At 43.6% G+C, this 26,750-nt stretch overlaps 1 protein-coding gene across 2 annotated transcripts in view; it reads right to left on the bottom strand.

Moving 5' to 3' along the window:
• Positions 1–6,959: 6,959 nt before the first annotated feature.
• The window catches only part of LOC147432219 (uncharacterized), a 26,575-nt gene continuing 6,784 nt past the window's right edge, over positions 6,960–26,750 (bottom strand). For both annotated transcript variants that reach the window (XM_086492193.1, XM_086492194.1), the window contains exons 3-10: positions 12,016–12,136; positions 11,881–11,922; positions 11,734–11,790; positions 8,631–11,648; positions 8,448–8,549; positions 8,215–8,361; positions 7,622–7,747; positions 6,960–7,549 (exon numbers count right to left, since the gene is read on the bottom strand). In XM_086492193.1, coding sequence (XP_086348319.1) covers positions 7,475–7,549; positions 7,622–7,747; positions 8,215–8,361; positions 8,448–8,549; positions 8,631–11,648; positions 11,734–11,790; positions 11,881–11,922; positions 12,016–12,136 — 3,688 coding nt within the window. In that variant the 3' untranslated portion in view covers positions 6,960–7,474. The remainder of the gene's footprint in view (positions 7,550–7,621; positions 7,748–8,214; positions 8,362–8,447; positions 8,550–8,630; positions 11,649–11,733; positions 11,791–11,880; positions 11,923–12,015; positions 12,137–26,750) is intronic.

Raw genomic sequence — 26,750 nt, 5'->3', positions numbered from 1 at the left:
TAGTTGGGACAGCCTTGTGACGGCTGTAAGTAATTCTATCTCTGGTACAAATACTCTTAAGTTTGATGATGTTGTGGGTGTTCTCCTAAGCGAGGAAATGCGAAGGAGAAGCACAGGAGAATCATCAAGTGATGCACTATCAGTGGAAACAAGAGGAAGGCCTAAGGAGAGGTTCAAAAACCAAAAGGGTCGTGATCGCTCAAGATGGAGCAAATCACGCACAAAGTCAGTTCTTAAATGTTGGAATTGCAGCAAGAAGGGCCACGTCAAGAAGGATTGCTAGTCCAAGAAGAAGAAGGAGACTGAGTCTCAAGACAACAAGCCAACATCGGAGGCCAATGTGGTAGGTAAAGTAGAGCAAGATTCTCTAATTCTCTCATTAAACAATGTGTCTAATTCCTGGATAGTAGATTCTGGGGCTTCATTCCATGTGACACCACACAAGCAACATTTCCAAAACTACACCAAAGGTAATTTTGGGTATGTATACTTGGGAGATGATGAAGCTTGTGAGATTATCGGCAAAGGTACAGTTTCTGTCAAAACTGCTAACGGAAATGAATGGAAGCTTAAAGATATTAGGCATGTTCCTTCTCTTCGCAAAAATTTGATCTCTACAGGACAATTGGACGATGAAGGTCATAACATTGCATTCGGAAACAAACGGTGGAAGATCTCAAAGGGATCTTTGGTGGTTTCCAAGGGAGAAAAGGTCGGTACACTTTACTTGTGTACTACGAGCACGCAACCTTCAGCTTGTGCAGCAACTACAGAAGTTGACAGTGTGGTGTGGCAATACCGGCTTGGGCATATGAGTGCCAAAGGAATGCAAATCCTTCAAACAAAGAAGCTTCTGCCAGGTTTGAAAGAAGTGGACTTAAAGTTCTGTGAAGATTGTGTTTATGGTAAACAAAAGAGGGTAAAATTTCAAAATCAGGAAATGAAAGAGAAAATAAAAAACTTGAGTTGGTTCATTCTGATGTTTGGGGTCCTGCAAGTACACCATCACTTGGTGGCTCATTGTACTATGTAACATTCATAGACGATGCAACTAGAAAAACATGGGTTTATGTCATGAAGAATAAATCCGATGTATTTTCCATATTTCAAAGGTGGAAAGCCTTTGTGGAGAATGGAACAGGTACCAAGGTTAAATGCCTCAGATCCAACAATGGAGGCGAATATTGCAGCCAAGCCTTTGAAAGCTTTTGTGCTAGCAATGGCATTCGGAGGCAAAGGACAACCCCAAGGACACCTCAACAAAATGGGATTTCGGAAAGGATGAACAGGATAATCATGGAGCGAGCACGAAGCATGCGGCTACATGCAGGCCTACCGCTTGAGCTTTGGGCGAAAGTTGTAAGTACGTCTGTGTACTTAATCAATCGGTCACCCTCAATGGCATTGGATGGGGGAGTTCCAGAAGAGGCATGTACAGGTAAACCGGTGAATTATGCATTTCTCAAAGTGTTTGGGTGTGAGGCTTTCATGCACATAGATAAAAGCCTAAGATCAAAGCTAGATGCAAAGTTCAAAAAGTGTTTCTTCATTGGCTATGGAGAAGGTGACTTTGGGATTACTTGGAAAGAAAACAAACAAAAGAAATAGGTGATGAGTACATGGAGCTTGAGGACGGTGAAGACTCAAGGACTGCAAACGGTGACAATGTGCAACAACGTCAACCAAATGAGGAGCCTCAACCTATTCCCCGAAGATCTACAAGAGCAAGTAGACCTCCAGAAAGGTTTGTTCCTTCCCTCAACCATCTCTTGATCTCAGATTCTGGAGAGCCAGAATCATACGAAGAAGCTATGCAACATGAATCCAAAGAAGAATGGACGAAGAGCATGCAAGTGGAGATGGACTCACTACATCGCAACCAAACATGGTAGTTGGCTGAGTTGCCTAAAGGTAAGCGGGAACTTCAAAACAAATGGGTGTACAAGTTGAAGGAAGAAGAAGGTGGAAGAAAAGGTACAAGTCTAGGCTTGTGCTAAAAGGGTTTTCTCAAAAGAAAGGTATTGACTTCAATGAAATATTTTCTCATGTTGTAAAAATGAACTCAATTACGCTTTTCTTAAGCCTTGTGGCCGCTCATGATCTAAATCTCGAGCAAATGGATGTAAATACGGCATTCCCTCACGGTGAGTTAGAGGAGGAAATCTACATGCTTCAACCAAAGGGGTATGAAGTGAAAGGTAAGGAGAAAATGGTTTGCAAATTAAAGAAGAGCTTGTATGGTTTAAAGCAATCATCAAGAAAATGGTACTTGAAGTTTGATCGATGGATGTTGGATCATGGATTCACAAGATGCAACTCGGATCACTGCGTCTACACGAAGAATTTGGGAGATGGAAAATTCATCATCCTAATGTTGTATGTTGATGACATGTTGATTGCAAGTGCTAACATGCAGGACATCAAAGACCTAAAAGAGGAGCTGTTTAAATCTTTTTCAATGAAAGATTTAGGTGTTGCAAAGAGGATACTTGGTTTGAAAATATCAAGGGACAGGACGAAGAAGACAATAAAGCTATCTCAAGAAGATTACATCAAGAAAGTACTAGAAAGGTTTGCAATGCAAAATGCAAAACCAGTTTCTACACCTTTAGCTGGTCATTTTAAACTAACGAATGATATGTGTCCAAAGACACAAGAGGAGATAGCCTATATGTCTAAAGTTCCATATGCTGCAGCGGTAGGTTCTCTAATGTATGTTATGGTCTGGACAAGGCCAGACATTGCACATGCAGTGGGAGTTGTGAGTAGGTTCATGGACAACCCAGGTAAAGAGAATTGGCAAGCTGTGAAGTGGATACTTAGGTATCTAAAAGGGACAACAACAAATGCTTTGTATTTTGGAGGAACTGATATTTTTCTAGAAGGGTATGCTGATGCAGATATGGCAGGTGACAAAGATACTCGAAGGAGCACTACTAGCTATGTGTTCACGGTTGGAGGCACAGCAGTAAGCTGGGCTTCAAAGCTGTAGAAAGTGGTTTCACTTTCTACCACGGAAGCAGAGTATGTAGCAATGATGGAGGCAAGCAAAGAAATATTGTGGCTTCACAGATTCTTAGAAGAGCTTGGATTCAAACAAGACAATTGTGTCTTGTACAGTGATAGCCAAAGCGCTATCCATCTTGCGAAGAACTTAGAATTTCATTCAAGGACAAAGCACATTGAGGTGAGATATCACTTCATACGCACTCTTTTGGAAGAGGGACAACTAAAGCTAGGAAAGGTGCATACAAGTGAAAATCCTGCAGACATGTTTACAAAGGTGGTCAACAAGGAGAAGTTGAGCTTTTGCTCATCTTCAATCGGCATTCAAGGATAAGAAGCCAAAATGGAAAGCAATCACAGGTTTGGTTTGGAGATCAGTCTCCAAGTGGGAGATTGTTAAGTATGGAGCCTGATTTACCCTTGTAATTTTTTGTGGTAAAAGCGCACATTTGTAAGGCCCCCATTATGAGGAGAAGCCATCGTGCGTGAAGGAAAATCACTCGCCGGAAACCAAAATTTTCACGGCCAAAAATCAGGGGCAACTTACTTTTTTTTCCCTCGTCGGAATATTCCTTTTCGCCGAAATATTATGGCCGCGGACGGCGGCCGGAAAGTGGTCGAAAAACAACTGTCGGTTGACCGGTGGCCGGTATAGTCAATGGCCAGTGGCCGGTGATCGGAATTCAATGGCCGGTGGCCGGTGGCCGAATTGAAAAGCGGACATGTCTTCAAGGACGGCCACACATAGGCGGATTGGAGGGTCCGATTTGGACTTATCTACACAAGGGCGGCTACACATGGCTGCCTCTCATGAGAGAGGGCAGCCCTTTTGGCCTATAAAAGGAGGCCATTTCTACACACATTTCATAGTGTGAAGTTGATTCAACAAGGTGGGTGTGAGGTGGTGAGAGTGAAGCAAGGCGGGAGCTCCATTAAGGGTATAATCCCTTTATAAACTATTTCTTGTTTGAAGTACTAAAGCCATTGAGTGGTTGCTTTCTCGTGGACGTAGCCCACATTGGGTGAACCACGTATATCGTGTGTACTCTCTCTCTCTCTCTCTCTCTCTCTCTCTCTCTCTCTCTCTAATCTCGTGTATGTAAATCAGTCTCTCTCCATTAAGTAATCTACTCAATTATCTATTTAGCTACGTCTTATTTCCTAACAATAAGGAGCAAAAGTAACGTTTAATATACTAGAGGCAATATTATCTAGCAGTGATTCAAAAAACAAAGCTGTAATTCCAATCCAGGTGATCACAAGAGCCCATGCTCAAAAAGTGATAGATGAACCCATCATTGAAGAACCAAAAACAATGCACCTAGCATTGAGCAAAAAAGTCAACGAAACACATGGAAAGCTAGAATGAAAGCTAGGAAGCAACAGGAACAAACTTCCCTACTAGTAGACGAGCAGAAACAAACCAAGGAAAGACTGAGAAAACTCGAAGGCAAAGAAAACAAAGAAAAGGGAGCCCCTGGGGTAGCACTAGTGCCAGACCTAGTTAAAATCCCAAGAGCACTATTTTGGGAGGATCCATACTGGTAGAAAAAGTCATCAAGCCATTAGATGCCCTCCTTAAAGTTTATGAAGCATGGATAAAAAACAACCAAACCCCAAGAGCAAATGTGGATGAAAAGCAAAGGCTTGAAATGTGTCAGAAAATGATTCAAACAGACCAAGCTTTGCTAGAACCACCAGTTGGGAAACCTCAGAAGGTGATCACTATTCCATCAATACCAATAATCCCACCAACCCAAGAACGAATAATACCAGATCCTAATCATGAACACGGACCAAAGCTCAAAGACCCAGCATTAGAACCAAGGATAGTATTGAATACCACAGATAACTCTTCTGAGGGGTTTCACTTAGCTATACCAGAGGGTTATAGAGAAATAGAGGATCTTAACGAATTGTGGAAACAAGTCAAAGAGGCCAATGAAGCCAGTGAACAAAGCAAATGGGTAAACCAGACCAGTGAGACGGAAGAGGAGTGTTTCTTCCACCGATAGAGGAATTTGACGTTGGATCTCAAATGAATCTAGAGATGCAATCATATTGGGGAGAACAAGGATCTGTAAAATCTATGGACATCCAGTCCCATTCACTGAGAACACTACCTTCCTATATGGAAGAGCATAAAGCCAAGTCAGATGTTGTTGCAGTCCCATCTCAGAGACTCTCTTCCAAGAAATTCATTGACTTTTAAGGGATTGATAGACTTATTAACAACACCTGTGACATGCATGATAATGCTATCTGAGTTGCTACAGATACATCCAAACATGTGGATGATGGTAAGAAGTTGCCTGGAAAAGTTTGGTGTAAAGGATCCTTCATCACGAATTCAAGAGGGAATCAAGGAACTCAAAAAGCCACACCTCACTACAAGGCCGGTACCGGTGAACAAAGTCGGAGCCACTACACACGTTGCTTGTTGTCCCATCACGTACCCCTCCTATACACTCTGTAAAAGTGTCCATAGCGGTACTGTGAAGGAGAAGATGGAAACACGACTCTTCTTATGGAATTTCAAGTTGTCACCACCGTGGAAATTCTTGACAGTGGGACCAGGTAACCATTGCTACAAAAGAACCATGGAAAAAAATGGTAAAATTGGCTTTAAGAGCAACAAGGATGGAACTGTAGCTTGCAGATGGGTATATGGAGAAACCTCTAGGGCTTCTAGAGAAAGTAATTGTTACCTCTTGCAAAATTGAATATGTGCATACATTTGCTATCGTTGATTTTGACAAGAACAACTACGACATCATATTGGGAAGACCATTTATGAGACAACTAAAAATGGTATAGGATTGGGGATACGACCATATATACCTAAGAAACATGGAAACAACAACCAAGATTAACCTAAAGGACCACAGTTACAAGAATGTAACCAGAACATCGATTGAGGAGTTTCTCAACTACATTAGCAAGATCAAGATTTCTAGCATGGTTAGGTAAGTCAAACCTTGATATAACCTTGACAATTTTCAATGACAATTAACGTTTAAATAATAATTGAGTTTCCTTCTTCTAGGCCTAGCAAGTATTATCCTTCAACACTTTCAAGCATTGATCAATCTTAAGGAAAGAATCAACATCATTATCTAAAAACCTGCTTGCTCTACTTTCTAATGGACTTTAAGCTATATAAGTTATTCAACAATAAAACATGTATGGCACAAATGAATGGATTTAGAGCTTCCTTTATTTTAAGCTACCCACAAGCTTAGATGGTTTTTGAATTATGTTTAGAGAATGAAAGCTATGTAGCAAACAATACACACAAATTTTGACAGAAGTAGTCAAACCGTATATCAATTGTGTCAATGGAAAAAAACAAGCATTTGTACAAGGTGATGGAAGGATTTATATTCGTTTCAACCGCTTGTGAGCTGCAAATCCACGCATCAAGAGAACTAACTCTTCCTATAGTGCTCGGGGGGTTCACCATTCAATACTCCCCTGTATAATGTGTGTTCGCGAGGTATTAAAAAAACCCCTCTTTTAACATGTCTCAATGAATCAAATGACCCCATATTTTTTTTTAAAAAAAATCGCAATTGAATATAAAACCCCCTTATTTTAATGTATCTCTGTTAAATTGCCTAAATTTTTTGCATTTTAAAACCTCTCCGTTCGAACTCAGATTACACATTGACAAAATTACGTAATGCATCCCTCGAGCTATAGTGACACTCTGGCTGTATGTGAGCTTGTAAAATCCCAACTATATGTATTTGTTGTTGAATGATGGAGGCTTGAATACTATGCATGGCCAAAATGGGAATAAAGGCTTTCCGATTTTGCCATGAACTCCTCAAAATAAATACATGGGCTTTGCACTAACATAAGCTCAACTGTAGGAATGAAGACCGACCATAAGTTATAATGTGTGTGTGTGTGTGTGTGTGTGTGTGTGTGAGAAACGAGCATTGACAACATAAATAAACTTTGTTGTGTACATTGTGTGGTAATTCCCAACCTACAATGAGCCTAGCAACAAGGCTCCTCAAAAGGAAGGAGGCTCCCAATTTTTGGGCGACATGCCTTCGATCAGCCCCAAGAAATTGAAGTTCACAAGAGCTTTATGAGGAGAATGGCCAATTCACATTTGAATGGCAGCTCCATAAAGAATACACTATGTCACAGACCTTCCTAAAGGAAGGTAACATAATACAAGGTTGAACTCCATGCTCTTCATTGCAAATCAAAAGAAGACCTGCTCACAGCACCATGAGTTCTTGGAGGGTGAAAGTGGAGCACCAAGAAACAAGGTGCCCATCATCCGATAACACCACTTTCGTGTTTCGCACTCGCATACATCATCATTCTGAGTCTTAGCCTCCAGCATTACCAAAGAGTGAACCGTCAGCCTTCGCAAAGCAGCCCGAGTGTCATCACTTTCATAACAACCCTCCATCTCTGCGCAGACACCATTTCTTAATGCCTTCTTGCGTCAACTTTCTCTGCTTGCACCAAGCAAATGCAGCAATGGCCATAAGACTTGAACGCGATGGATCTCTGGAGGCCCCTGGAAACCAAACATGCATTAGACAGGTGCTCTTCTGGAAAAGCAGATAGCACAATTTAGGTCGGCACATACTTCAATGACAAACTTAGCCCAGATTGAGTTGCTCCTTGCTTCCATTACCCCCTTCAGAATGGTAAAGCCTAGCCTTTTTAAGACATCTGCTATCTTTAGAAAGATTGAATGTTCCTGACACATCATCTGCAAAAGAAAGTTCCTCATTAGTCCCTACTCACAAATCTCAGCGGTTACAATCGAGTTAATCACCCACTACAAAGCACACTCCATACAGACATCGAAGCATGGTTGCATGTACACGTGCCCATATGATATGCAACGATCCAACATGCTCACACAAACTTAATACACAGGGAACAATAAGCACGGGTGACCTGCATAAATTGTAGCAAATTTCACATGGTTAAAAATTCTCAAACGGCTGGAGCTGAATTTTCCAGCATGAATTTGAGCAAACGATTGAGTGGCCTTCATAGACATCAGGAAAACACCCTAGTTGAATTGAGCCAGATGCTTCACTACAGGATCATCATGATAAATTCATGCAAGCAATTTAACATATTGCATGCACACATGGCACAAACTATGCCCCGCAGCCTTGACAACATCTATAACTCACTAGTGCCACAACATATTTTCTGTGGTCGCACCTCAACAAGCATCTGTCCAGGTTGGCTATGACTTTCCACTAGAACTGGACAAGCTCTTTCCTGTGTGCCAATGTCGACAACCCAGCTTACTTCGAAGGATGTAGAAGCCTCCGATGTACTACCAATTCCAGTGACACCTGCAGGAATCTGTGAAGGAAAAAAAAATTGTTGAATGATCCACAGGAAACATAAAATGAAGCTTTTTTCTGTTGCCATCTGCCAATGAGACTCACCTGCACATTTGCACTTGAGGCACCTTTGCCAGAATTTTCTGATACTGTCTGCAAAGCACTCGCATACTCAAGTGCCCTTTTGAGCAACGTGTCAATGCCACACTAAATTCCATGCCACAAGAGGACAATAAGGAAATTTGCCGAGAGAAAAAATAATAATAAAGATCAAACACATTTGCTTACTCTTGCTCCATCAGGGACAATGGTTCTGAGCTCTTGTATCTGTTCTTGTATTTTCTGCCTGCATTTCGACCGCAGAAGGCCACCATCTTTGCCTGGCCATCTACGTTTTTTCCCTTTCTTTCTGGTTTCACGTTGCCTACTTGCAGGATGCAGTAATGCTGCCATTTCCTGACAGCTCAAATCTGCATCACCATCCCGTGGCAAAGATAGTTCTGGATGAAATCGGGAGTTAACAAACCTATCAACCAGCAGCTCTTTATCTAGGTGGGTTACTTCCTTAGCTGGCGGAGTCGCTTCATCAGCAATGCAACCTCGAACTTGCTGATTGGCAGCAGAAGCAACATGGCGAAGGGGTGCGCTACAGCTACTAATTAAGTTAGTAAACTTCTCCTCCCCTTTCAGAGTAACATCTTGAGAGTCACTGTTTAAATATCCTGACACCTCACTGCTACTTCTAGTACCGCTAACTGATTCTGGCTGCGCAGAAAGACCGCTTTTGCCTTCTGCTCCTTTACTAAGGGATGCAAAAAACTCATCAAAATCATCTAACTCACTTGTAAATAGATTATGGACTGAATACTCAGTAGGCCCAGAGTCACCAACAGGCCGATCCGGACTTTGGAAGATTGGCTTCAAAGATTGCATACTCTCAAAATAATCATCAAATAAGGCAGATGAAAAGGCCTGATGAGAGTCCACATTCACAGAGGTAAAATCCTTGTGACTCTCACTGTCGGCGTTGTCAAATCGCTGTGCCAGGTCTAATAAATCAGATATCTGCACTGTCAGACGGCTGCTCTTGCTAGTAATTTCTTCACATGGAAAAGAAGAGACTTTGGCACCAACACTACCTGATTCTCTCCCATCGTGCAAGTCTTGTTTCGTGCAGCATGAGATGCTCAAAGGAAACCCACCAATTACACTATTGTTGGAGCAAGATAGAAGATTCCTTACACCTGGCTCAGATGAAGATTGGTGAACCTGATACACTCCTTTTGGAATACTGACAACTCCAAGATGCTGGCTTTGAAGAGAGAGTTTTCTGGCCAAACCCTCATTGCTCTCAATGGCAGGCCTATCGACAAGACTTGAGATCTCCCCTGAAGGCAGGGAACTATCAAGCTGTGGGCCACCAATTGAAAGTTGATTGCTCAAAGGGCCAGAAGCCAGCTGTGCACAATCGGCCATGCGACTATACCGATCCTGCTGCTGAACCTCCTTCAAAGTTTGAATGTGTCTCATTTTCCCATGTAAGGTTGAAGACCTGCAGCTATCTAAATGCTGGGAAATTTCTGATAGTCTGCTATTGTCAGGTTGCAGACCTTCTACACATAATCTTTTATCTAATGGGAATGATCTGCCACCTGATTCCTCTGCTGAAAGTCGTACACCACCAAGCGTTCGCTTCAGTGGCAACTTTTGACAAGCCACGCTTTGAGTGTTCTCCAACCAGGTTCTTCCAGCCATACTTGTGTAATCTTCTCTTGTTATACTACCAGATGTATTTGGACTATCAATTAAGGACTTAACTTCGCAGCTTTCAACAGCCATTAGCATCTGTCTTCCAGTGACAGGCCGGGGACTTTCCATTCTAAATGCTGACTTACTTTCTGCTCTAAACAGTTCAGATTCCCCAACACTTGGCACATTAACACCTTTGTTTCTAGTAGCTGCAGAACTAGCAGAACAAGGAGAATGGACAGTTTGGAGAAACGGAGCACCAGCAGTAGAATGTCTGGCAATGGGAGAATCTTTGGAATTGAGTGAAAGCTGTCTTGTAATTCCTGCTCGAGGTGACTGGTTAGCTGCAGATTTTTCAGATATTTCAGCATGGATACCTTTGTCTCCAGAGACTGCAGATTTAATATAGGGAGAATGAACAGCTTGAGGAACAATAGCGACAGATGAACCTTTGGAGCTGAGCGAAAGGTGTCTAATAACACCTGCTCGAGGTGGAGGGTTCCCTTTCATCTGCTCAAAGTCTTCCACCTTCGTACCTTTTTCCACAACAGTTGCAGAACAAGAGGAATAAGGCGAATGGACAACTCGAGTAAATGGAGCGCCTGTAACAGCAGGTATTGCTACAGATGAAGCTTTAGAATTTAGTGAAAGGTTTCTGATAATCCCTGTTTGAGGGGGTGGGGTAGCTTTCCATTGCTCAAATTCCTCCACATCGCCTTTACCTCCAGTGCCATCATAATTAACTGAATATGGAGAATGAACAGCTTGAAGACATGGAGCACCTATAGGAGCAGGCAATACAATAGGTGAAGCATTAGAATTAAGGGAAAGATGTCTAATAACCCCTGTTCGGGGGGGAGTGTTGAATCTCAATTGATCAGGTTCCTCCACAGTGACACCTTTACCTCCAGTGACAGATGAATCAGTAGAATAAGGAGAATGAACACCTGGAGAAAATGGAGAGCTTGTAGCAGCAGATAGTGCACCAGATGAAGCTTTGGAGCTAAGTGAAAATTGTCTAATGACCCCTGTTTCCGGTGGAGTATTCACTTTCATGCCACTTGTAAAAGAAACGTGTTTTACACCTGGCATAGTACCCATCTTTATAGGCCGTATATCTTCCGAACCTGCTGAAGTACATAAAGGCTGCAGGGTGCAGAAGGATGGATTTGATAGAGACTCCAGAACAGAATGATCGCATGGCGAATGCTGAAAATAAGAAACACCCCCTGAAAAGCCAAGCACTGATGGGGAAGGCATCGAATGAGCATGTACAAGTATCTGTTGTTGTGCTGCCAGAATGCTTGGCAGTCTTCCAACACCTGCAGTCGAAAGATTCATACTTGCTGGCGAGGATGGAGTCCTTGTGAAGGTTGTTGGCAGAGATGGAGTCCTTGCTAGGCTCAATTGAGGTGCTGGAACTGCCATAGGATATGCCGCATGAACCCCACCCCCTTGAACTTCAGTGACAAGATCGGATAAGAATGCTCCAGGCACATTTTGAAGAGTTCCAAACAACGCTTTGACATGCCCAATCAGCTTCAAATCTTCTGCAATCTGCAACCAGAGGTTTGAATTTTTAGACTCACAACAAAACTCAAACAGAAAACATCAAAACATAAAAGTGAAGAAAAATTATTACCACCCGAGTTGACCCCAGCTGTACGACACCCTGCGGCACCGCTATCACTGCAATTGTCTAAATTAAACAGAGATTTTGAGAACTATTTGACTTCAGCAATTGTCAAATCCACAGATTTTCTATGTTAAAAGTTTTCAGAAATTAAACCTTTATGCCAGCTGCAAATTGCTGATCCCACCCTGAAGGATACTGTAGCATGCAGACGGAAAAAAGCAGAACATTAACCAGGGAAATAAATATCGTTCAATGGCTTGAAGTTCCACAAGCAGAATGTATATGCACCTTCTCAGGCTGCATTCGCAAGTTTGCTTTCTTGGTAGAACCGCCATCTGTCGTAGTCCCCTTATCATTTGAACTAAAAACCCATTGATGCTTGTTGGTGAACGCTATTCTACCGATTATCCTGCAAAGCATATATGTAAGAACACATCCCTGACAAAATGAGAAAAAAAAGATGCAAAGGAAGTGTAAGCTTGGGCCCAGGACCATAACCATCTTGGCTCTCTTGCTTGCCAATGAAGGTTTCCATTAGCCAACACAGTGTCAATGAACATTTAACACATACAGAGATTCTCCTTTAGCACAATGTTTGACGAGTAACAAGGGGACCTACTCATACGAGTTCAAGCATTAGTAATGGAGGTGTTATGTCCACGTCTTAGGAGAGAGGTTACTTGCACATAGGGCTGGATGTGCCAAATGGACATGCTACTAGGACCCAAAGACCGTAGACTAGGCAGGCCTATGGAATATGCTACAGGCACCTTAGTTGTGTCAACCAGCCTCCTTTAATAGCATAGACTAGGGAGGCCTAAGGAATATGCTACTGGCACCTTAGTTGAGCCATCCCATCTGCTTTGATGTTCTTTCGCACTGCAACAAAATGAGCCTCCTTACTGAATAAATCAATGATAGCCAGATGCCACTGCTACCAGATGCTGCAGGTGGCAGTTGGATATGAAATCCCTAGCAATGCTCTCTCCTGTGTCGAGTGTGATCTTGTTCAAGACACGATGGTGAATGCAAATACGCCATCAACCATCCTCAGAAGAAGATTGGGGTTAAATGTAACCTTTATCCAACATTTCAGTCATTTGGCTGAAAGTTTCTTCTTGATGTGCTTTACTGAATCTATAAGGTGCCTTGTTGTAGAGAGATGAGCCTAGAATGAGAAATTTCATCATCCTCAAGCCTCACAGAGGTTAACACTCTAGGACGGAGTTCCTCAAAACAATCTAGGTATTGTTGTAAAAAGTGCGATCTATCTCCATCTAATGGAGTGATATATACCGAGATAAGCCCAGATTCACCTTTAAACGGAAGTGCAAGGTATAGACTCATGGTGGTCACCCAAAAGACAATATAGCCATCAGCTCCTATGAGGAGTTGTCACAAATTGCTGACGTGGTTGCAAATACCAGACGGGTTAAGGTTTTTAACCCTAAACCCTGATCAACATAGCGGGCTTGGCTGAGAGGCCTAAAACATAAAGAACTGACCAACTTGATGATTATGGCCGAGGGGCCTGAAACCTAGAGAAGTTAAAGAACATAATTTGTGTTAAGTGCTGACGTGTGCAGTTTGTACGGATGCCTGTGTTTTGCGGCAGCTGCAGGGCAGCACATGTTTTGGCTCTAATGCCTTTGGGGATTGGCAGCTTTTCATGTTCATGCTTTTGGGGGCCAAGGGCCTTTATAAACAACCTTTTGGGGGGCAAGGGGGGGGGGGGGGGGGGGGGGGGGGGGGGATCTGCTTTTGTCATTTCATCTTGCAAAGGAGCCCCCAAACTTTGTACCTTGTTGAAGCCCTATAAAGAAACACCGATAGGGGCGCCAGGGTTTTGGGGGCCAATGCACTCTAGGAGTGGAACTCCGCGTCTCTCGTGTGGATTTTCTCTCTTTCTTTGTTCAAATTGTTTAAAGTCTCTTCCGATCTGTTCTTTTCACATGGTACGTGGTGCCCTCCCGTTACAAGGTATCAGAGCTTCGTGTCTGCTTTTCTAAATGCATACCGGTCCCTCCGAGAACAGACAAAGCAAGTTGGCGCTTCTTGATTCCACATTGTACCTACAGTTCCTCCTCGGCGACGAACTCCGCGGCATCCGTAGCAGAACCTCCCGATATTGCAGAGTTTTTAGCAGTTTTTGAAATACATATTGCCACCTCTGTTGCCTAAAGTTTTTCCTCCTTTGGCACAAAAAAGTGCAAGGGCCTCCTCTCGACAACCTACATAGTCTTTTGTTCCGATCAGGTGAGTTTTTAGGAAGATGGTGCAGCCATTTGACTTCTACCCAATGCAACCGCCTTTGCCACCACCTCCCCCACTCCCACTGAAACCGGCATGTAGCCTTACTAAAGGTCGGTAAAACTTTGGCTTTCACCCGATACTAAAATGTCTTAACTTTCCCTGTACTTTAAACACAAAGTAACTTCACAAATAAACCTGTATTAACTGCGATTCACCACTTCACAATAGTTCACGACTTGGTAGCTAGAGTGCTCCCAAGTAGACAGTGACACCCTATTGGCCCCAAAGGTTGGTGCCCCTTTCGGTATTTCTTTATTTCAATTGAGCTTGGAGAAAAAACTGTAATCTTCTACGAGCTGTCCCACTTTTATTGGGCTGAAAATTCCCTACTCTAGCCCAAATCCGGCAACATAACGACAGTAGAAGGCTTCACATACAAAATCCCCATGTCATAGGTGACTTTCCACGCGCATTAGAGCACTTTTACAAGCCTGGTGAGAAAATACAACAAGCTGAATTCTCTGCTTTTAGCCTCTAAAATGCACCAAAACATTTGTTTGATAGTTCCCTAGCTTCCCCAAAGCTCCTGGGACTTTTAGGCATCAAAAAAAGTCAAAACCCTAAACCTGCAACAAATCACAGCAAGTTGTAACTCTCTATTTTGAGCTCTGTTTTGCGTGTCGAACGCACCTATAGGTAGCCCTTGAGTTCCTGCACCTGTAGGCCTACTTGCCCTTCGATCTAGACGACATTTCTCGCGAGAAATCTCTCTAAATCAACTTGTACCTACTTTGGATTAGAAGTTAGCTAATCCGGTACCTGTGCAAGAGGCTCTTGCCTTGGCAATCAGGCATAGATTTCCCCATATTTGTACGTACATATGAAAAGCTCTTGAGCTAGGCATCACGATTTTGTATTCAAAAGGGGAGAGAGGTGCACGAGAGTGGAATCATCGTGCTACATAAGACAAAGGAGAAGGGAACATTTCCATTAAAGCTGTGATCACCGGCATCCACTACTCACACACACATTGTAGCTCACACTAACCAAAATCAGCTCTCTCTTGCCCCAAATCAATTTGGGCGCCCCTTGCTTGCTGAGGTGTCCTGCAGGAGCTTCTGGCAGAGTAACCGGGGAACGGTGTTTTGGGGGCTTGGAACGCCAGAACGGTGTTCCGGCCGGTCAAAAATTTTTGGAACGCCCCGGAACAAACAGGCGTTCCGGCGGGCATGCTGTGACGGGAACGGGTCGGCTGGAACGGGCCGGAACGTTCCCGACGGCCAAAAACGAGCAGTTTTTGAAGTTTAAAAAATGGTTGTTTGGGGCAGCCAACGGCCATTTACAGCCAGCAAGAGCTTATATAATTCCCCGTCTTCCCCCATCTTTACAAATGCATCAAGGTCAAGGTTGAAGGCCCTATGTCCCTTGCTCTCAACTCTCAAGCCATAGGGCCTTAAGGCTCAAGCTCTCAACCTCTCTCTCTCTTGGGCTAACCCTCAAGGCTCAAGGCTCAAGCTCTCTTTCTCTTGATCTCCACTTTCAAGAGGTGAAGCCTCTCTCTCAAGCTCTCTATCTCAACTTCTCATTGCTCAAGTTCTCACGGAATCAAGCCTCTCTCTCTCAAGCCCTCTCTCAAGCTCTCAAACCCTCAAAGATCAAGCTCTCTCTCTTTCACGGATAATCCATGGCCTCTTCTTCTCGTACAACCCCCTCCGTTCATGCGAGCAACACTCGAAAGGCGAAGGAATGGTCGTGGTGGGATGAAGTGATTTCGGAGGGCACCTTGTCGGCGGCAGGAGGTTCTCGTGCATGGGCATGCAAGCTATGCTCCTACATGCGGAAAGGGGGGCATGACAAAGTGAGGGCACACTTTCTTCGAGTGCCGGGACATGAGGTGGGATTTTGCACCAACCTAACCATCGAGAAGAGGAAGGAGCTCGAGGAAAAGGATCGGCAATTCAACCATAAAGCCAAGCTCGTACGCAAAGGTATCGACCCAAAGACCCTCATTTTCCCTTCTTCCTCTCTACCCAGTTTAGGTGCCGGTGGATCTTCATCGGGTCCGATTCGTCGCCAAAGGACCCTTGCCACCTCTTGGGACCCAAAGAAGAAGGAAGAGGTGGATGCGGCCGTGGCCCGATTCTTCTATCACGACCATATCCTATTTGTCGCGACGAGGTATGTTTTATGATTTATCAATCTTCTCTCTCATTTCTTCTGTTATCGTCATTTCCGCCCTTTTGATACTAACCTCTTCTATATTTGATCGAAATAGGTCAGAGTATTGGAAAGTCATGGTGCAACGGATAGGAGAGTATGGCACCAACTATGTGCCGCTATCTTCAGAGACTCTCCGAACTACTTTGCTCGATCGAGAGAAGGCTATCCTGGAGCAAGCAACCCTCAATATTCAGCGTCTTTGGGCAAAACATGGCGTTTCCCTCATTGCCGACGGGTGGAGCGATACAAGGAAGAGATCTGTTCATGGTCTCGTCGCATACACGAGTGGAGAGATGTACTTTGTGCACTCTCATGATGCCACCGAGAGTGGCAAGTCCGCCGATGTCCTCTCTACAGAGTGGACAGCAGCCATAGAAACGATCGGTGAGCAACACGTGGTGGCCTTTGTCACAGATGGGGAGGCATCAAACAGGGCAGCAACAGCTATTATAGAGGGCCACTATCCGCATGTGACAGTGTGCTTTTGCATGGCACATTGCTTGAACAACCTTCTAAAAGACATCGGCAAATCGCTACAGTCATTGCTGATGCAGTGAAAATTGTTACTTTCATCAACAATCACAACTTGGTTCGGAGTGAGTACCTCAAGAGGTCCGGCAGCAAAGTGCTTCTAAAGTATTCAGACACCCGCTTTCGCATTCAACTTTCTTCTTGTGCGCAGGTTGTCTGAATGTCAAAATGCGGTTCGACAGGTCTTCATCAGTGATGAGTTCACCACCTCCCCCTATGCAAGGATAGTTGCAGGGATTTTATGCAAGAATAAGGCAGAGGATCTTGAGTTCTGGAAGGAGCTCAAGAGTCTAGACGCACACGTAAAACCGGTGGTTCATTTGCTTCGAGTTCTGGATGGCATGTGCCATGGATCCTTGCATTGGCAAGATTTATGAGGCAATGGACCGCAGGATCGAGTAGCTTGCACAGCTTGAGCCGAAAGTAGAGCGATATGAGGAGATCCATGCGCTTTGCAGCTCGAGGTGGAATTCATATGCCTCTCCTTTACACGGGGAAACGTACATGGTGGATCCAGAGTTCCAAGGTGCAGGGCAAGAGACAAATAGAGAAGTCATGAACCAATTTACAGAGATCTTAAACAGATGGTTCTAGATAGAGATAGGCGACGCATTGTCAGAGATCACTTGAGACAGTACAGAGAGATGCGGGGGTCATTTGGCAGTCCAGATGCTCACATTGATCGCAAGAAGATAGGTTCAATGCTATGGTGGGAGGACTATGGCTATGATGGACCTCAGCTTCAGAGATTGGCGATCCGTATTCTCAGCCAATCAGTCAGTACCTCATGCTTGGAGCAATTGTGGAGTACCTTTAGCCACATTGCTTCCAAGAAGAGGAATCGGCTTGGAGTGGAGAAGGCTAATGATCTTGTCTTTGTCAGCCCAAATTTGAAAATGCTTTGCAAGAGTACATACAAACAGACAGATCCTTTTACATAGTGGGAGATGGAGCAAGAGGCTCCTCAGGCAGGTGGAGATGCACATCCACCAACACCAGGTACTTCATCCGTGGCTGAGATCGAGCCGGGCCTAGAGCTCGATGATGAGGAATGGGAGGATGTGCATGATTTACAGCCGGCTACTACGAATTGGGAGGCCTCTCAGGCTAGTGGCTCTTGAGTTTTGAGTCTTGAGACTCGAGAGTTGCGACTTTAGGACTTTCATTATCCTTACCTTTTTGTATGGCTGCTTCAGCCTTCCCCTCTTTGACATTTGTAGCTACTAGCATCTTTATGGTATTTGTCACCTTTAGTCTTTTGGTATTGTGGTCACTGGTTTGGCCCCCTTGTAGTCTTGACTCTCACTATGGTATGTCACCTTTGGTTTTTTTGTAGCGTCGTGGCGGGCCTTGTTAGCCATAATTAAGCGAAAAGTGTTATCTCTGACTACTACTCTTGCAATTATTTGAGAGCTCTAATCTGCAATTACATATGTTATTGACAATTGTGTATGGGCATTGTGTTTGTTCAATGTTGTGTATGTGCTATGTACTCTGGGCACCGCACATCCCAATCAAGTCATATTAAGGTTAACTGGACTTTGAATCGTGTTTTTTGTGGGTATTAGAGTCAAAGGACTCTAGTACTACTTGTATTCAAACACATAACGCTAAAAAAAACAATACTTGGTGTTTTTTTAGCCTCCCGTTCCACGCAGTTCCCGTTCCGAACCCATTCCCATTCCCCCGTTCCGCAGGGAAGCCCGTCGCCGTTCCCGTTCCGCATTCCAGGTAACTCTGGCTTCTGGAACCCACACATGGACACTTTGCCGTTTTGGTTTAAATTCCTAGTACCCACCAACTTATGAAGTCTCGCCGAGAAGCCTAAATGACTTGAGCTGAGCCTAGTCACCCTTTTACTAGTCATATTTCAATGCCAATCGGCCCAACCATCTCGTGGCTGCCTCGCCTTGACTCCTGTGGGTGAAACTCTCGACCAACGACCGTTTCACATTGGCCATGCAATGTACGAGCATTTGTGATTTCAAAAGAGGGTCCCAAAAATTAAATAAAAATCAAGGGAAGGAAACCAAAATTAAAGTTAATGTTTGTCACAGTCTCGTGACATACCCCTCTTGAAATCACAAACGTCCTCAATTGCATACATCCTATACATGCCACACACGATTTAGTGTGATTAGCGCCCTTTTATCTTCGCATATATCCGCAAGAAAGACTGTCAAACATATCTACAAATGACTTAATGAAACCTTCATACTTTTTTTGTAACAAACTTGGATACCCCAAGTCAAGATTCTACCGCGACACAGCAGAGATTCACTTCAAAACAGTTCACAATTCACACTTGAGTCGACACGGCCCGGCGTAGTTCCGTGCCTAGAGATATTGGCTTCAAAGACTGGCACCCCTTTTGGTATTTCTTTTTGTATTAATCTATGTTCAAAGTACAAGAGAGTGGGTAGGTGCTCACTCTCAGACTCTGCGTCCAGATGCTCTGAGAAGTGAGGCCCTGCCCACTATTTTATAGATACAAGGGATGCCCAAAAACTATATTTTTAAAAGCTTCTCAAAATAAAGCAATAAGCCCAAAAGCAGTGCTAAAATCAGCCAGCAAAAAGCAGCCTCCGTAAATTGCGGAGATCCGTACGCTGCTACGTCAGCTTGTCAACGCATTTGCGCCGCTTTTTTCGGGATTTTCGTACCAACCTGCCACGTGTCACTACCCGGGCAGTGTGTGTGTTCAGGGTCTGCTACCACGTCACTCATTTGTGACATACCCCCCTCTTGAAAGCATTGTAATCGCCCTCGATTACACTTACAAAACAGACAGAGGCCATAAATTGTCTTAGCAGACACTCACTGTTAGTACCGACGCACTAGGAACAACACATCTAGCACATGTACCAATCGACAGTCACATCACAGGACATCACTTGACTTGACAAATCACATTCAAAATCATACCAAATCTCACACCATGATTAATCGGCAACGTATTTAGCAATCGCATCTAGATCCGTCGGGACCTCACAGATGCCCGATTAACTAACCCATACTGCAATCATGTCTATAGAGATTTATGGGACCGAAATGATGCAATCATTTCGTCTATCAGTTCCTGCACTCAAACAAGTCAAGTACAAATCAATCAGTATCATATTCATTTTCGGGAATTCCAATTCATAAAGTCATACAGCAAAATACTGTCAACTCAGCAGTATCCCTGAAACCCAAAGAGACATTAGTGACTCTATATCAAAAATCGAGGCAGTCTATTGACAAAGAAGCGGAGTGACTCCCCTCTTGTGCAAACCCACTGCACTAGATTCGCCCATGCTGAAATCGGGGTTCTATCGGAGTAGACTATGCTAAACCGAATGCTTCAAGGTAAAGTTCTACGATCTGAGCAGTAACTGCTAGGTCCTCCTCCTTCATCCACTTCGCATCCAATGCAGGATAGTTCTTGGATTTAACCAAGAACCGCCTAATCACTTTACCTTTAATCTTTCTATCTTTATGTGCCAGTATCTGTTCTGGAACGAGTATCTCCTTGCTTTCCTCCACTTCGGGTTGCTCATCTGGCTCCGCATCATCGAGCACATCGCCTTTAAAAGGCTTCAAGAGACTCACATGAAAAGCATTGTGAATTCTCCAAGTATCGTGCAGCTTCAGTCTATCATTTATCTTTTCTTTTATCTGGAAAGGTCCATAGTATCTCATGTTAAGCTTTGGAAAAAGCCGTCCTTTCCCTTTTTCTTTCTCAGGCGTGCCTTCTCAAAGCGTAAGAGCACCCAATCGTCTTCCTTTAATTTCAAATCGCGATGGTGTCGATCTACTGCCTTCTTGCGTCTTTCTAAAGATTTTACTAAAGCCTCCCGAACCTTGGCAAAAGCAGTGTCCAAGTCCCTCGTGTACTGGTCGGCTTCAAAAATCTTATCTTTCGTGCTAGGAAGGGTTAAACCTTCATAGCACCTTCAATAATCTCAAATGGTGCCTTTCCCGTCGAAGAGTGGATCGTGTTATTATAGGCAAATTCCACCAAGGGCAAAAACTTTTCGCATTGAGTGTTCTGATCAAAATATAAGACTTCAATAAATCCAGTACATCCAGTATGACTGAATTTGCAATCTCAGATTGCCCATCTGTCTGTGGGTGGAAAGATAACGAGAACTGCAACCGTGTGCCAATGTTCTCCCGAATAGCCTTCCAAAACAAACTCGTGAATCGGGGATCTCTGTCAAAGACTATGGTCTCAGGCATGCCATGTAATCTGAATATCTGGGCAATGGACAGTCTCGCTAAATGATCCGGCTTGATTGTTTTCTTCACTAGAACTAGAGTGCTTCGTTAGCCTGCATACTGCAAGGGCACTATTGTAATTAGTATTTTCTTCTCATCGAAGCAGTGAACAAGAGTATACATTAGTAAACAAGAACATAGAAGTGAGAGAGCAGAGAGAGAGAGAGAGAGAGAGAGAGAGAGCACGTGCGTGCGCTTATTATTTGTTTTCCAGAATGTTTTTACCCTAAGTGAGTAGAAGTCACTGATACATACAAGATTGTATTTACTATTTTGTTCTCATGGAAGCACTGAACAAGAGTATACATCTGTAAAGAAGAACGTAGAAATGAAAGCTGTGTGTGTGTGTGTGTGTGTGTGTGTGTGTGTGAGAGAGAGAGAGAGAGAGAGAGAGAGAGAGAGAGCGCTTATTATTTGTTCTACACAAATCTTGTTACCCTAAGTGAGTATAAGTCACTGAAACGATTTGATGTAGAGAGTATGAAAAAAAAATGTTGATGAATTAAGAATGGAACTAAGCAAGAGAGAGTTGGGAAGACCTTGAAATGTAGCAGGCAATGACTGCTTTACTATGCAATGGACAAAACTTTTGTGGAGAAGAGGAGGAGGACAAGGTAACTACACATATCAATGGGAGTTTTTGATGTAGGAACAGAGGGCTATATCAGTAAGATGCTCTTCAAAGTTGCACGTGTGGTTAGCTGGTTGTCAAGAAAGTAGCGTGAAATGAATTGTTTAGCTGACTGAAGGTGGTTGGGGACCACATTAGAGTAATTTATTTCTATAGTCTCGAGTAGGCGAGCACATCCGCAATCTGTACGAACAACATGCAATGGTGTTTTGTGGAGCAACTAGCCAGTACGGCGATGTCGATGTGGTGATTTGTCGACCGAGTGTATTCCAAGTGATGTAATGTGGATGCCATGGGGTAGGTGGTTGAACTGGCCATGGAATGAACTCACTCCATTTATGCATGTAGTGTCTGAGCAACTGCTCTTGAAAATTTGGGTAAAGGCAGAATTGCAACTTATACATTGCAGTCTCAAATTCTATCAGCTGCTCAATCAGGTCAGTTGGAATTGGCCTACCCATTCTGAACGGAAAAAGAAAAAGCATGAAAAAAGCTCAACCACCTGCTATATACTTTAGAAGTCTCATGCTTTGGTGATTTCCTAAGAGGTCTCACAATATCAGGTTGTTTGGGTGCTCTGTTTGATTTAATGTTAAGCTTTGAAAATTTTGATTTAACATTTGTGGCATCTTATGTTATTTCATGAGGACATAATGTTGCAATAACTTGGTCGTGAGTACTGTCAATGATGCTCTTAGCAATATCGGCAAGGTTAATAGGACATTACAAAATCATAGCTGGTCGTAGCAACAATTAGCACATCGGCAAGTTGTAGGCAAAGGTATGAAAACTAAAGGGATGATGGATCGAGGGACTACTAGATGCAATTGAGGTATCTCCGGTCAGGCCCTCTAGTTATTTAACTGCTCATATATCCCAAAGGTCCTAATCTCGACAGCCTCCTTTCCCAACTAGCCTGTCGGCCAGCTTAGTACTGCGTTGGGCGAGATGATCATGTGGCTGCTGCTAATTAGCGTGCATCATTGTCAATGTCACTAGCAGTGAGTAGCACCTGTATCAAATACATCAGATAAGCTTGCCATCATCATCAGATACGTCTCTGCACTATCAGTTCCAGTAAGTAATTTGATCGCTACTGATCAAGGCCCAGCTATAATGACCCGCCACAATCGCAAGGTGAATAAGCACAGCTCTGACAAGCAACCGTCCAATACTGCTCCGATCACTGCCAATATACCACCAATTACAGTCAACAACCGTAGTTCGCGTGTCCACGACCAAATCAAAGCCAAGACTGTTGGTCGGATAGCAGCAACAGCAGCAGCCAAGACTCACGTGGTCGCAGCAGTAATGCCAATAGTGAGGCTGCGTAGGGTGCATCTGACAAATGGCGATGAGAGCTGGCCCTGCGTAGCGATGGACTTGTGCGAAGGTGAAACGCCACTTGACATGATGAATGGGAGGAGGAGGCAGGGCTTTCCATGACGTGCCATGAGGGGGCGTTGGTGGTGAAGGCCATGGTCATCGCTCTAAGGTTCTGCCACCAGGAGAACGGAGTGTTGCATTTGGATGTGAAGCCAGATAACATTCTGCTGCAGCAGAGGAGAGGGAGGCTGGAGACGGCTAAGCTGGCGGACTTCGGCCTGGCGAGAGAGCTGCCTGCGCTTCAGGGAACCTGCAAACTGCTTGTGGAGAAGATCGAATTGCTGCTGAGAGCAAAAGATGCTACTAGCTTCATAGCCTTCTCTCTCTCTCTCTCTCAAACAGTGGCCAGAGACAAACCTGCTGAGAGAATGCTTTTTTTATTTTATTAACTCGACGGTTGGTAGCTTTGGATGGCATAGTTTTTTTCAGAGATTTTCAGCCACGTGGGTTAATGAGAGAGCAGCATTGAGATTTTGGCTGCTACGCTAACGAAGTAATGAAATGACCCTCCTTGCTAAATCTGTCAATAACAGTCCAGATACCATGTGCCCACTCTGTGTCTTCAGAAGATCAAAAATGAAATCCATACCAATACTTTTCCAAGGGCAGGTGGGAATGGGTAAAGGCTGTAACAATCCCTGTGCTTTATGCCTGTCAAACTTGACCTTCTGGCATACCAAACAACTGCGTACAAAATCGTCCACGTCCTTCTTGAGTCTCGGCCAAAAGAAGTATCGCTCTACACCTTTCAAGGTGGTATCAATGTCGGTTAGAACCTTTTCCCTCAACGGCTATGTAACACACAACATTGTTTTCTTCATCAAGTAGCCATCCCGAATGGAATATCCCGCTACTACCTCCCCATTCTGTTTTCAATTGAATACATCTGAAAAATCTAGATATGTGGCGTACTGATAGGCCATGTCCTCGAAGCTTCTATGATGAATCGCAGAAATAGCCAAGACTAACGGCTTCCTGGAAAAAGCATCTGCCACCAAGTTCTTTTGTCCCTGTACATGGACAATTTGGAAGTGAAATTGTGACAAGATGTTAGCCCACCACATCTGCTTTTCCGATAGCTGCTTCTGTGACAAGAAGTAGCGTAAACTCTAATGATCAGTGAAGACCGTAAAATCGGCTCCTAGTACGTAATGTCGCCACTGAGTAAGAGCATGGATAACCGCCAAAAGCTCTTTCTCATAAATTTGTGCTATCAATAAACAATCGGCTCTCATAGGCAAAGACATGGCCTTCTTGCATTAAGACCGCACCGAGACTACGACCACAAGCATCACAATATACTTCGAATGACTTTTGCAAATCCAGCAAAGTCAAAACTAGTCTTGTAGTCAATTTCTCTTTCAAAGTCTGAAAGGCAGTCACCTCTGTGGGTCCCCACAAGAAAGGGACTTATGCAAAGGGAAGCAACCTCTGCAAACTTTCTAATGAACCGCCAGTAGTAAGAACATAAGCCCAAGAAGCTTCTAACTTCATGGACATTCTTCAAATCGGGCCAATCACGTATAGTCTCAATCTTAGCCGGGTCCATCTGTACTCCTATTGTTGAGACAATGTGTCCCAAAAAATGTATCTCCGGTAAGAAAAATTCACTCTTCTTGGCATTGATCACCAACTTGTAATCTCACAATGCCTGAAAGACCTGTAGTAGCAGATGTTGTCTATGTTCTCCCTCATCCTTGGAGAAGACTATAATGTCATCAAAGAAAGTGCCAACAAAAGATCTGTACTTTCTGAAAATCTTGTCCATCATTCGGTTAAAAGTCGTTGGAGCATTGGCAAGGCCAAAAGGCATTACCAAAAATTCATATAAACCGAAGCTCGTCCGAAAAGCTGTCTTGTAGACATCTCTCGGCGCGATTCGGATCTGATGATATCCGCCCTTCAAATCGATCCTGCTGAAACAAGAGGATCCCTGTAGTCGGTCAAGAATACGCACAGTCCCTGAAGATGTCCATAGGACTGCCTATCGCACAACTTTGGACCTTATGAATTTTTGGTAATGCCGTTTGGCTTAACCAATGCTCCTGCCACGTTCAATTGAATGATGGATCAAATTTTCAGCCCACACCGAGCTTTCGCATGAGTATTCTTTGATGACGTACTCGTCTTTTCAAAGACTGGGGAGGAACATCGGAAGCACTTGGATATAGTGTTTCAGGAATTGCGAAAGCATGAGGTGCATGTGAATGCAAAGAAGAGTGAGTTCTTCCTCACTAAGATACACTATCTCCGCCATATAGTCTCACACAACCAAGTGAAAATGGATCCCGCAAAGATCCAAGTCATGCAAGAATGGCCAACTCCCACTACGGTACATGATGTACGAAGTTTTCTGGGATTGTGTTCTTACTATCAAAGGTTTATCCGAGGCTTTGCTCAAGTAGCAAGACCACTTCAGGACCTAACAAGGAAAAAGATCCCTTTCAGGTGGGGATCAAGACAACAAGGTGCCTTTGGTAGGCTAAAGTACCTATTAAGCCATGGATGATGGACCTATTTTGATAGTGCCAGACTTAAGGAAACCATTCGACGTTCACTGCAATGCTTCAAGTGATTGCATCGGTGCAGTGCTTAACCCAGAAGCCCATGCAGTGGCTTATGAAAGTAGACAACTTAAGGATGCAGAATTGCATGCCTCGATCTACGAGAAGGAACTTATGGTTGTGATCCACGCCTTGTCTACCTGGAAGCATTATCTTCTAGAAGCGGATTTTGTGATCAAAACCGATTACCAAAGTTTTGCGGTATTTTCTTACGCAACGGAAATTATATGAGAAGCAAATGAGATGGGCCAACTTTTTGTCCATGTTTCACTTCCAGATCCTCCATACGGCTGGGAGTAAGAATGTGGCTACAGACGCATTGTCTAGATGGCCTAGGGTGAATGCTGTTACTTCCGTGTATCACCAAGAATTGGAATCACTTCAAATGTGATTAAGGCTGAAAATTAAACCGTCATTAGGCAATTAAGAAGAGAATTTTCTATCACACATGCCTGCGGTAATTCTGCATCTTCAAATTGCTCTAAGAAAGTGATTGAACTCGCTTATTTCATCTCTCTTGTAAATCAATTAGTAATTTCTTAATCATCTAAGCCAAGTGATTAACTTAGAGCTAGTTCCCATAGGGCAAGTAAAGAACTACCCATAAAATTGCTAGGTCTCGAAGGAAAAATCAAATCTCTTGCATAAGGTGGATTCATTAATGATTCTAATATACCAATTGGTTTGTTATGATGCTCTCGGACTTTAGCTCTTTTTCAAGTTTATCATTTAAAGTAGTGAGTAAAATGGCCCCGGTTAAGAGAACTTGCTTCGGTGATGCCCACGACCGCGAGGCGGGAACAAGCAATGTCAATGGAAAGGGAAAAGCTCCCATGGACGAACAAATACCGACCATCTCACGGACCATTGACGAAGAAATGGAAGAGGTAGATCATAATTTTATTCAAGTCGTTTGAATTAACATTGCACACGTTTAGTTAGGAATGAACATATCCCCAAAACATGTTGGAGAAATCCGACGCTCTCTCTCCCTCTATCTATTTCTCTCTATATCCTCTGACTTCAGTATTAAGTGATAAATTCTATTTATCCAAGTATATTCTATATTGCTATGCGCTCCCGTTTGTGACAGTGGTATGAGAGCATGGTCTCCTCTCTCCTCTGTAAAGGAGGACGACTCTGGGAAGATACGGGAAGAAGCCATGACAAGCCAAGAG

The sequence above is a fragment of the Adiantum capillus-veneris genome, chromosome 20, assembly GCF_014529385.1.
Source record: "Adiantum capillus-veneris isolate H3 chromosome 20, ASM1452938v2, whole genome shotgun sequence".
NCBI classification, from domain to species: Eukaryota; Viridiplantae; Streptophyta; class Polypodiopsida; order Polypodiales; family Pteridaceae; genus Adiantum; species Adiantum capillus-veneris.
This window is presented reverse-complemented; position numbering and strand designations above follow the sequence as displayed.